At 40.6% G+C, this 12,700-nt stretch overlaps 1 protein-coding gene across 2 annotated transcripts in view; it reads left to right on the forward strand.

The window, feature by feature from the left end:
• CD96 (CD96 molecule) overlaps positions 1-1,639 on the forward strand; it is a 94,929-nt gene extending 93,290 nt beyond the window's left edge. For both annotated transcript variants that reach the window (XM_090262383.1, XM_090262453.1), the window contains exon 14: positions 620-1,639. In XM_090262383.1, the coding sequence (XP_090118509.1) occupies positions 620-728 (109 nt within the window). In that variant the 3' untranslated portion in view covers positions 729-1,639. The remainder of the gene's footprint in view (positions 1-619) is intronic.
• Positions 1,640-12,700: the final 11,061 nt, after the last annotated feature.

Raw genomic sequence — 12,700 nt, forward strand, 5'->3', positions numbered from 1 at the left:
ATGCTCACTGATTTAAAGAGAAGGTATTCTGGCATTATCCTATCCAGTAGCAACCAACTCAGGGATTCAGGAGAGCTTTACTTCTCACCTCCAGCAGTTCCCCACAGCACACAGAGTGTGTGGGTGAAGTGTGGGGGTATGGCTGGCCAAAGAAATATTTGAAAAGTTTCCATCTTTGGTCCCAGAATCTTAAAATTTTGTCTCCAGAGAAATGTTTTAACCCACATAAGAGAAATACTTCTACTAAGAAGCAGTTGCCATGGAGAGTATAGGTTTTGGTTAAAACACTTGAATCGTTGGTCTGGTTCTGTGGAGCAAGTTGTTTAAAACCTTTGTGCCTCATTCCTTGAAATGGTGACAGTAATATTCAATCTCTAGATACAAATTAATTAATATTATGATAAAAATTCTTTGCAAACTACAAAATTACCATATAAATATTAATTAATCATATTATTAGGATAAAACTAACATTCAGAAGGTTATACCAAGAAAATTCTGAGAGAGCTAGTGGAGCATGGCTCTTCCTCTTCCTCTGTTTCCTACTTTGAAAGAATATATATATATATATATAACCCCCTCACATTCTTAGCATTGAAAGAGCATGTTTTATCCCTAGCATGGAAAGACCCCCGTCTTTCAAGCCACCTCCACCTCCCATCAAGTACACTTGCATTCAAGAGTCCACTGGAAGTGGCCTGTCCTGCCATGAGTTGGAAACACTCTAGTCCTTTGAGACTTTGCCGTACAATGAAACTCTACTAGAATTCTCTTGAGAAGGTAGATATTTTGCTTTATTAAATATTCACCCTCTAACCAAGCCTCTACTGCAGCTGAAATGGAAGTCAGAAGAGAATGAATGACCTCTTTTCCCAGCAGCTCATCCCCTTTCATCTGCATATGCCTTTAAAGAAGAGTGAGAGAATTTGTTTTGCTAACACTCAGTGCAATCTGTAGGAATGTTCTCGCTCCTGTAAGAAGTGCAAATTAGGCTGCTGCCTTTAAAAAATACTTGCAGTGTTTTTATTTTTTATTTTAATTATCTGATTAAGTTGATGACAATGGTTTCAAGTGTATATTAATACCAGATCCTTTTCTCTATGGGCATCTGCCAACATTCTAAACTATTTGCCAAAAACATGATAATCTCTTGAGGTTTGTTGCATTCCCTAGGAAAACAAAGTTCTAGCAAGAGTTCCAAATAATGGGAAGGTGTAATTTGTCTTTATATTGAAATTCTGCTCTTTATTTTCACTGGAGGAAAACAGAATATCCTTCACAAGAACCACAGTTCCAATCCTCCTTTACCTTTTTTCCCATTATGTTCAGCCCAGGCCCCTGCCCCATGGGATGAGGCAAAATCAAAGAGATAACTAGCAACAACCAAGTAGCCTAGTAGATACAACCCTTAACTGGCTTCTAAAAGTATATGATCTCATTCTCAGCTTTACTTCTGTGCGCATGCGCACGCATGTGTGTGAGTCAAAACATTGGCAAACTGTTATAGAAGTAAAAAGATAGCCTAACCCTAATCTAACTCATTTAATTCCCATTATTCTCTTTTTCATCTGAAGACTTTCCTGTTCATTCAATGTGCCTGTTCTGATATGTCTTGAAACAAATAAAGAGTCTCAAATCAGACTAGCGTTGATGAGTTAACCCTGCTCCTACCAATCTTTTAGAAAACAGTTCAAACAGAACATATAGGTGGTGGAGAAAGAAACCTAGTCAGCCTGACCTGCTCTGTGTTCAGCAATAGTTTGTGAATGAATAAATTACCAATGCCCTTGCTCCTCTAAGCCTTGCCACACACCCCTGCTCCAGGAGGGAAGAACAGATATTGCTCACAAACGCTATACTATATTCTGTGTGAACTTTAGTCTCAAAAGGAACCTCTACTTAATTTTCAGTGTACTTATCCCTGACTGCACATAAGAATAACATGCAGAACTTGTTTGATATCACGGCCGTCCCTTCTGATCAATTTAATCAGAATCCCCATCAAGTTAGGCCCAGGCATAAGCATTCGCAGATAATTCAAGTGTTCAGTTGCAGTTGAGAATTGCTGAACCAGAGATAGTCCCTTCTCATTGATCAGAATCTTGCTTAAGTGCTTAACTCTGTGGTAGCCAACCTCCAAGATGTCCCCTATAATTTCTTGCCTTTTATAGAATCCCCTCTGACACTGAGTACAGCTGACATGTTCAGCTGGACAGGACCAGATTGAGGCTAACAAGGTAACAAAGGTGTAAAATTTAAGGACATATTTACACTCAGCGTCCTGCACTTATACAATCTTGTGAGTGAGTATCAGTCCCAGGCCTGGTATAACCAATAAAATATTGCATAAATGACCGGAGTGTGACTTCCAAGGCTAGGTCATAAAATATATTGTAGCTTCTGCTTTGATCTCTCATTGACTACTTGTTCTGGAAGAAACCAGTTGCTATGCTGTAAGTACACTCAAGCAGCCCTATTGAGAAGTCTACTTGTCAAGGAACTGAGGGCTCTTGCTAACAGCAAGTATCAACTAACCAGCTATCTGAGTGAGTCATCTTGGAAGGAGCTCCTCCAGCTGCCACTCAAGTCTTCAGACAACTGCACCCTCAGTTGATTTTTACACTGGGACTTCAGGAGACCCTGAAGCATCCAGCTAAGCCTCCTCTGAATTCCTGACCCACAGACACTATGTGAGATAATAAATACTTCTGATACAGTCTAATAAATGGAAAAAAATAATGTTTGTCTGCCTTAATTACCCTCAATTTCTCATCAGTTCTCAAGAAACAAAGAGGCTTACTTTATGATTATAACAATTGCATCATGTGTAGTTATTTTTATTTAATACAACTTAATCATCTGGAACCTGTGTAATCATTGTGGAGGTATTGGGATAAAAAATGGCAGAATTGAAGTATGTTTAAATTATTTCAGTAAAGGGATAGACAGTTTTACATACGTAAGTACATCCTAAGTCATGTGATTGTTTAATCTATTATATAACACGTGTCTCACAGTGTTTTTGCATTAGCTCCTTTTTGAAGCAACATTCTTTTGCTTTTATAAATAAGTCCTGGTCAGCATTTGCAAAATCATCTCCAAGTTGATTAGAGTGAGCAGGTGCTTACCCACGAAGGAATACTCATAGTCAGTGGTTCAGGGGAATTTTTTACAAACCTGCAAATTAGAGGAGCTCTGGATGCTTTTCAGGCAGAGCTATGATCTTGACCTCCCTCATTTGTCTGCAATGGCAGTTTTACTTGCAACTTAAAGTTCTGTGCAAGTAAGTTCATAAAGGCTGTCTCAAACCAGCAACTCCTCCCTCTAGAAATGCATTCAGTTAGGGCCCACAGTCGGAAAAGTAGCAACAATAGACTCTAATTTCTTAGGTTTCTGCATATCTTCATCACTGCCTTTATTTTCATTGAGAAGAAACCATACATAAGCACTTCCATCACTCATTTTCAAAGCTCCATGTGTTAGGTTGATGTTCAGAACTTTTCACTTTCTCATCCACTTGCATCATGAGCATCCCTTGACTCTGGGCTTGGCCATGTGATTTGCTTTGCACAATATCATGGACGTGATCTACCCACGGTTTGGACAGTGCTCGTATCACTGAGCATACTCTCATTCTCTACTATTAGCACGACAACATTTTCAGACTAGCCTGCTTGCTCCAAGAAGATGAGAGATTCATGGAGAAGAGCAGAACTATCCAAAGCCATTCTCAATCTAAATCAACCAACATACAGTGTACCTCAAAGGTGCATAAATTAAATATTGTTATATGCCATTGAAATTGTGAGATTGTTACATAGCATTATTGTAGCAATAGCTAACCTATGCACATAAGTCCAGAGGTAGGCATATTTTTGCTCACATGCAAGTGCCTAGGGTAAATGATCAAATATGTGTGTGCACTTTGTCAAAAATAGTGTTTTCTTTGATTCAGCATAAATTTTGTTTCAACTAAAGAACATATGGTTGGCTTAATCAAATTAACTTTGCAACATAGATCTTTAAAATTATAAAACATTTAACCTGGATGTGCATTACAAGTCATGTTACAAATAAGGAGTTAGAGTCTCTGTGAAATTGATTTGCCCAAAGCCACATAATTAGAATTGATACAGCTAAAGTGATGAACCAGCTCTCTGCTTTCTAGTTCAGAGTGTGATAAATCTTCATTGTATCATGATATTTAATTGTTTTTGTATCTCATCCTACTATAAATAAGAACTGTTTTGTGTGCATTTAAGTAACTATTGATTTTTTTAATACCCATGTTGTATATTCTAAAACCATTGACAGAACACAAAAGAAAAAGTAGACATAATTGAGCCCTGGGGGTGAGATGGTCAAGAAAGTGTGAAAAAGTGACTATAAAATAAAAAGGGGAAAGGGAATAATCAAGGTCAGAAGTGGAAAGAAAGCTGATTAAGGGCAGAGGTAATGAAAATGCTCAGAGGCTCAAAGCAGAAGAGGTTCTGAAAGGCAGCCCTCTCGGCACTGGGACTTGGGACTGTGGCTTTGGTTTGAACCTGAAAATTGAATCTACAGAAACACGGAAACTTTATTCTGCAAGGGGTGACATACATAGCTTGAATTTTTGACAACTGCAATCTTTGCAGTGTCAGCTAGCTGAAGCTTGAGTATCCAACAGAGACAGCTGAGGTAGTGAGTGAAAGTTATCACTATTGGAGAAAAAGACATTAACTGGCAGAAAGGGGCTGATGTTCCAGCCAGAAGCACATGCTGAGATGGTGAAAACAGCATTTTATTTCCCAGCTCCTGCAAGTGAGTTGTTTTTGTTTTTGTTATTTTCCTGGATTCTGTGATTACTACTAGGTCTCACACTGCAACCAGGAAGATGTAACCGGAGTACAGGAGAATGTGACATAAGACAAGGTCAGGGCCAGGGAACACTTTTGAAATTACTCTTAAACTCTGTCCAGTGCTTCTGTAATGGGTCTGGACCTTGGTTGAGTGCAAACTAACATATGAATGAGAACAGCAGAATCTGAACTTTTCTCCCCCACCAACATTTTCATACCCTCGTAACTTCTTTTATATTCCTTGCCTGGTCTACTCACTCAGATTCCTAATGTTTGCTCAAAGTGTCTGTGAGGTTATGATTATGGGGAGGGACGCTGAGGGCAATAAAGGGGAAGAGTAACAAACCCAGGATCACAACATAAAGGAGAGCACATGGATAGAGCTGCATCCAGCTACCCTTGGTAAATGCCCAGATCATGTGCACATTTGCCCTGAGTTCTGTCAGACAATGCTCCATTTTCTGTCTCATAAAACTGGTTACAGTATTATGCCATTCGATTATTATCAGAAAATGTTGGAAACTGCTGAGACGGCTGAGTGGAGGGGATGGAACAACAGTGAACTGTGACGAGAAATTTGATAGCAGAACTGACAACCTGAGAACCATGTATGAGAGTTACCCTCTCTATTCTGAACTTCCTCTGTTCAAAACAGAAATATCTGGTAATGCTGAATGAGAAGAGGAATGGAGACTTGATAATTCCATATATGGTAAAACTATTAGAAAACAACAAAAGGAGGTTTGTCTGCCTGCCATCACAAAAGCCAAACTCAGGAGGCATTTGGTGGTGAAAAAGAAAGGGGCTTTATTCAGATGCTGTGCAATCTAGGAGAACGGCAGACTCCCTGTCTCAAAGCTCATTTCTTACACAAAACCCAGACGAAGTCCAACTGTCCTCAGCAAGACCAAAACAAAAGCCAGTGATCAGAGTTCCTGCTCCATTTTAAAGTAAGGTCCTTTGGGGCCCACAGGCAGCTGTTAAGTGGTCATCCAGGTAGTTTAGCTTGTTTCTGGCTGCTGCCCATTTCAGGTTCCCTCCTAGAAGCTATGGGCCATGCAGCTGCTAAGTCTGCAAGGCCACATGCTCCCAGGAGTGAGCGCATGAGTGCACCAGCTCATGCTTCACCAGGTTGGCAGGAGAGAGAGAGATAAAGATTCCCTCTTGGAGGCCATGGGCCATGTGGCTGCTAAGGCCAGAGTGACACATAGAGAAGACAGGTGAAAACACCATGCAAGTGCAGGTTCCAAACCAGAGTGCCACACAAAGGAGCATTTCTTTTTCCCCCTCTGTTTATATTAGTTTGGGTGTGGGACAGACCAGGTGCTTTCTCAAAATTACCAATTAACCTCCCAGACATCCATGCACTTCAGGTAGGTCCACTTCCCAACTAATCCTTTCTTTCCACAGGCTAGACTGACAGGTCTCTTTGTTTTGGCACCTCCCCCTATGCCATTTTGACTTCTGTGGAGCACGTGCCTGTCTTCCCCTGGCCCCACCCCCAATCTGGTACTAGAAGGGGGAAGGAGGGCTTTTTTATCTATCTAATTATCTTGTTAGCCTTGGGCATGCTCAGTGTAAGATCTTCCCCATGCCACCACCTCAGGGTCATGGGGTGTGTGTTGAGGGGTCCTCCCCTGGTGCTCTGTCAGCTCCCCTCTGGGGGCAGTGTCACAAGTCACATGCTGGGTTACCTGGGCAACAATGCTTCATGCCTCACAGAAGTGCATCCTGACACTGTGCTGAAAAACTGGATGTCTTCGCCATGACCGCAGGAGGTTCCTGAAGGCATTCTTTGACCAGCTGCACACCCTCAGTATTCAAACTTCCAACCTCCATCTACCAGTAACAGAACCATTTTGTACTACTAGTTTGGGTTGCATTGGATTTTTCTTACGTTATACATAAAGCTGTCGCCCTTATTCAAAGGAACATGCTTTGATGCCTAATAGATCCTAATCTGACATAATTATACATAGGAATTGATTCTGATTTCTGTGGCTAGTTAATGGAAAAGTATGACAAGCACTGCTCCTGGTAACACTTCTGGATGGCCAGTTTAGGGTTTTTAGATTTCACACTCAAGAAACTAATATAAAAAATACCTAAGAACCACTGCAGGCCCTCAATGAGTATAAAGTTTAATGGGAGACACAGACATTTAAACAATACAGTACAAGCTGAAACATGAAAATAAAAACATGTACAAAAAAGAGAAAAGAATAAAGAAGAGGGTATTATTCTAGGGACAAAGTGTGAGAAATAGTTTAAAATGGCTTCAAAGAGGTGACCATCAGCAGAGGCAAAGACAATGCAATAGAGACTCCGATATCTGCCCTGGCTGGTGTACCTCAGTGGCTTGAGTGCCAGCCTGCAAACCAAAAGATCACTGGTTTGATTCCCAGTCAGGGCACATTTCCGGGTTGCGGGCCAGGTCCACAGTTGGGGGTGCACAGGAGGCAACCACACATTGATGTTTCTCTCTCTTTTTCTCTCCCTTCCCCCTTCTCTAAAAATAAATAAATAAAATCTTTTAAAAGAGAGAGACTCTGATATCTGAGACACAGTGATGGGACTTGAAAACCTTACTTAAGGATTATACCAGGCATACAAGGAGCGCTCAATAATATAAAGTATATTAATATAATTTACTATATAAATGGTGATCAAGAGGAAGAGTGCAAGATTAACTTCCATAGATGCTTAAAAAGTGTTTGGTAAAATTCAACACCCATTCCTAGTTGAACCTCTTGAGAAAATGGAATATTTCTTTATATATGTATATGTATGTACATATTTATGTATGTATGTGCTATGTGTGTACATATCTATATCTATCTATATTTATACCTCTGTATGTATATACATACACTATTATTTAGTGTATAGATATTATAACTATGTATATTTATATAAATATATATATATGACTGTCCAGAAGGTATCCAGCCATGTAATAGGAAAAATAAAGACACTTATTGAGAAGATACAAGATACAGAAACATTTATACATAGGACAATGACACCTCAGTCCCCTTCAAAGTAGGCACCTTGAGACCTTACACAGTTATGCCAATCGCCATCAGCTGCCCCGTCATATTTTCATGAATTTCATCGAAGGTATGAAATCTCTTCTCTTTCAAAGGTTATTTTAGTTTTGGGAAAAGCCACAAGTCACAGGGCACCGTGGGCTGTAGGGGGGCTGAGTCACCTGGGTGATTTGATGTCTTGCCACAAAACTCTGCATAAAACATGGTATATGAGTGGGCATGTTGTTATGATGAAGCTGACAATCACCAGTTGCCCATAGCTGTGGCCTTCTGAATCATCCAAATAGTTTCTAAAGAGGAATATTCAAGCTTAATGAAAAATTTGATGCAGATGAATTGCTCTACTTGCTCAGTCATTTTGAATTCGATAGCCACACAGTACACATGCTCACTCAATGGTGTCTACCACCCCCATTGACTAGACCAGTGAAGTCACCATTGTTCATGCATGCACATTCCAGTCCACTCACCTTGGCTGCCAGGTTACATCAATGTTGCCCAAACCATTCTCATTATATGAACAATGGCTGGAATTTTTCCAACAGACCTCATATATTAATACATACATACATATGCTCGAACATATACCATACTATGGTTATAGTATATACATACTGTAATGTTACTATAACAATAACTATATAGAGTGAGATGCAATGAAAAGAAAGATGGATAAAGTTGACTACTAAAAATTTTTTTTAATTGTGAGAAAAAAACAAGTCAAAAGGAAAATAATTAGCTAGGTGAAACTATTCACCTAGCAAATATCACAGAAAAAGGATGATAAAGAAGTTACAAATTAATAAAGAACTTACAAATATTGAGACTAGAGATCCAAGATGGCAGAGGAGTAAGTTGAAGCTACACTAACCTCCTCCCAGGACCAATCTGGAATTACAACTTAATTGTGGAGAAATCATCTGGAATAACCAACTGAACACTAGCTGGAGAGAAGTCTTATAACCATGGAGAGACAGAAAAGGACACATCACAGTGTGACTGGTAGGAAGTATGCAGACACAAAAGGGCTGGCTGGGCTCTCATGGGTGGCAACTGGAGGCACTGAGAAACAGCTCAGCAGCTGGGGGTTGCCACTGAGAAAAGTGGGGTCTAAACCCCCTCCCCCACAAACAGGGCTTCCCAGCCTACAGCAACAGAGCAGAAAGCAAAATAGCATCCAGCTGTGAAAGGCAAAAAGCCACAGGGCTTTTTACTGGCCTGGAAGAAACAGGTGAAGACAAAGAGCTCTTAAGCAGATCATATACAAAAATGTTTGGTACCCCCTTACCCTGGGCTCAAGCAGAGGGAGGGCAGAGAGAACTAGAGATGCTTGGGGAGCATTTGGGGTGTTGGTTTTGAGGAGACAACTGAGGGAGCAGCCAACCGGGTCCCAGTGCTGACTCATTCCCCATACTGCAGGCAGACCATTCCCCTCCAAGTGGCATCAGCCTGAGGGGAAGCAAAAGCCCCGCCCACAGGAATTAATCTGCCCAACCCTCAGAGCTTAAGCCTGATGGCTGATCATGGATTGAACAGATTAACAACTAATGGAGACAAAGGCAGTAGAACTCAGGTAGTCTCCAACAGACTGCCTAAGCCCAGACTGGTACATGATCTGATGCCACCAGGAGCAGATCCAGGAAGTGCAGATTGATCTAAAAAGCAGAAATGAACAAGAAGAGTAACAAAAAACGGGGAGAAAGAGAAACAACCCCCCATCGAAAGGAAAGGAGGGATCCCAAGAAAGAGTGCTAAATAAAATAGAGGAAAGCAAACTATCAGACATGAAATTCAAAAGATGGCTATAGGGAAGCTCAATGAGCTCAGCGAGCTCAAAGAAAACTACAAAGAACTCCAGGGAAACTACAAGGAACTTACTAAGAATTATACCAGGACATAGAAGCTAACAATAAGAGCCAGAAGGAAATGAAGAATACAGTTTCTGAATTGAAGAACACAGCAGAAGGAATTAAAAGCAAGCTAGAGGAAGAAGATTGGATCAGCAAGCTGGAGGACAACATAGAAAAAAATTCCCAGACAGTGCAACAAAATGAAAAAAGACTGAAAAAGAATGGAGAGGTTTTACAAGAGCTGCAGGACAACATGAAACGCAATAATATCCATATCATAGGAATATGGAGAAGGAATAAGGAGAAGAGGAGCAAGGTTTAGAAAACCTGATTGAAAAAGTAATGACAGAAAAACTTCCTAACTTGATGAGAGAAAAAGTCACGTAAGTCCAGGAAGCACAGAGGGTCCCAATGAAGATGAACCCAAACAGACACACTCCAAGACACATCATAATTAAAGTGGCTACACTGAAAGACAAAGAGAGAATCCTGAAAGCAGCAAGAGAGAAACAGCTAATAACATACAAGGGAGCTCCAACAAGGCTATCATCAGATTTCTCAACAGAAACACTATAAGCCAGAAAGGAATGGCAAGAAATATTCCAAGCAATGAAAAACAAAGGCCTACAACCAAGACTACTCTACCCAGCAAGACTCTCATTCAAAATGGAAGGTAAAATAGGAGGTTCCCAGACAAAAGAAGGCTAAAAGAATACATCTCTACCAAACCAGCACTGGGAGAGATGCTAAAGGGTCTGCTTTAAGAAGATGAAGAAAAAAAAGAAAAAAAAACAGAAAGGAACACAAGTACAAAGGGGAAAAATAACAATGAATAAGTACCTATCAATAATAACCTTAAATGTAAAGACAAGGGGGAGGGGGAGGGAGAAAAGGGGAGTAAGAAGAGGAAAGGCCTAGTCAAAAAACAGGTATAAATGACCCATGGACATGGACAATGGGGTGGGAATTAACTGTGGGAGAAGGGGTGGGAAGGGTGGGGAGAAGCAATGGGGAAAAAGGTGGGACAACTGTGATAGAAAAACAAACAAAAATTTTTAGTGGGAAAGAAAATAAAAAATAAAAGCAAATAAATGAATAAATAAATGAGCCAGCAAATTCCACCACCCCCCCCCCCCACCGCACCACCCCCCCAAAAAAACACTTCACATGTAGGAAAGTGAACAAAAGAAAGTGTAAAGTATGGAAATACAATTTTAGTGAATAGTAGGACAAGGATTTTCCTTCACACTGTATATTTTTCTCCCTACCTGATCCCTCCAGAATTTGGCATTCTGAAGAAGTAAGTAACGACATAAGGCTCTTTACATAAAACGAATAAAACCAGTTGTTAATAGAAGTTTTGTTAACCAAGACTTTGACTGGAATGTCATGCCTAAAGAGGCATGCATGGGCTCTAGTTGTTACCAAAAAGCCCTGAGGAACTGGGATTGAGTTTCAAAGGTAATAAAAGCCCACGAGAAAAAAGGCCTGGTACATTGGTTGGTTGTGTGGTTCTTTCCAGGGACGGAACGAAGGTTGCTTTCCTGAAAGATGGCTAGAAGAAACCTTAAGGCACAATAGAAAACCTGAAAGACTTGGAAAAAGCATGGGTTTTACAGGCAAGGCCAGATAGCAGGTGTGTGGCTCAGCTTCTGTGCCCTGAAGGGCAAACTGAAGGTCAACCTAAAGGTTCCTTGTGTAAGTTTCAGCAAAGCAGATTTAAAGGTCATAAATGATCATTTGCTGCTCTTGTTGTGTTTATGCAAATAAACAGGATAATTAAAACTGGACTTAATGAAGTCCCTTTGATGACAAGGAGGGTAATCTTAAGGAGAAATATTGTGATTCAAGGAAAATAAGAATGCTCAGTGGTAGACTATAAACTAGCACAGCTGTCTTTAAAGTTTACTTTCACTCAAAGTTTATTTTCATTTGAAAGTTAAATGAGGTCTGTGACATTATCAAAGATGCTTAATTTACAGGCAAGAATAATGTCAAATGCCTTGCAACTGGATGTCTTACCAATAGTACAGTATCGCAGATTTAGAGACTGGTTTGTGAGTTATGTTGGGAAAATTAACACGTGTGTTCTGTTTTCATAGGGCATAAGCCTATGATCTCATTACCTGAGTGATTGTCTGTATGTATAGGCCTCACTTAATCCTGTCTGCATTGCTGCCTCCTGAGACTCAATGGTTTGGCTGAACTAAGTGGTTGGGTCAGTGAAGTGTGGGGTGGTCTGTGGGCTTCACTTTAAAACTGATTTATTTTTTCTATCCTAATGGCTTGGACAGAAAGGGCCCAGAGGTCTGAGAAGGGGAAAACATAAAATATTTCGCTCAGTCCAAACTAAGTTTAGTGGGAAAAGGGGCTTTGGACAGGTGTGACATGCCTTGCATAGCTTCCTCCAAAAAAGCCTTTCTTTCTCCTAATGTGGGACATTGAAAAATTAATCCCTGCCTTTTGTCATCTAGTGGTTATGCTTTAATGTTGCCTTTTAACCCTGTTGCCAAATCTGTTGCCCCCAGAATACAACAAGGATGCCAACCTGTTAAACCAAGCACACTGTTGTCCAGGGACAGCCAACTGGAGGTCCATGATGTCCAACTGTCTCTCACTAGTGATGTTAATTCTGATCTTGTGTGTGTGTGGAGGGTAGGCCTCTTGTAGTACAGGCTTGCTCTGCTAGGTAAGTATTCTATGAGCCCATCTGTGTCAGTGTACCAGCTGGCATTGTTGTGAGAGGCTGTGTTTGGCTTCATTTAATTTTTTAAAAGACTCTTTCAATGCATTTGCCCATTTCATGATGGGTGATTTACAAGCACACCTGCCCACACCGCACTGAGTCATGACTGCCTTGCCCCACGCTCCCTCTTCACTCAATCTCTCTCCAAGTGACTGCTCTTGTTTCTCCAGCTGAAAAAAATTCCCAAAGGGAGGTGTTTTGCTGATGTGGAAGAGG

Source organism: Furipterus horrens, unplaced genomic scaffold (assembly GCF_987537825.1).
Source record: "Furipterus horrens unplaced genomic scaffold, mFurHor1.1.pri manual_scaffold_1, whole genome shotgun sequence".
Taxonomy (NCBI): domain Eukaryota; kingdom Metazoa; phylum Chordata; class Mammalia; order Chiroptera; family Furipteridae; genus Furipterus; species Furipterus horrens.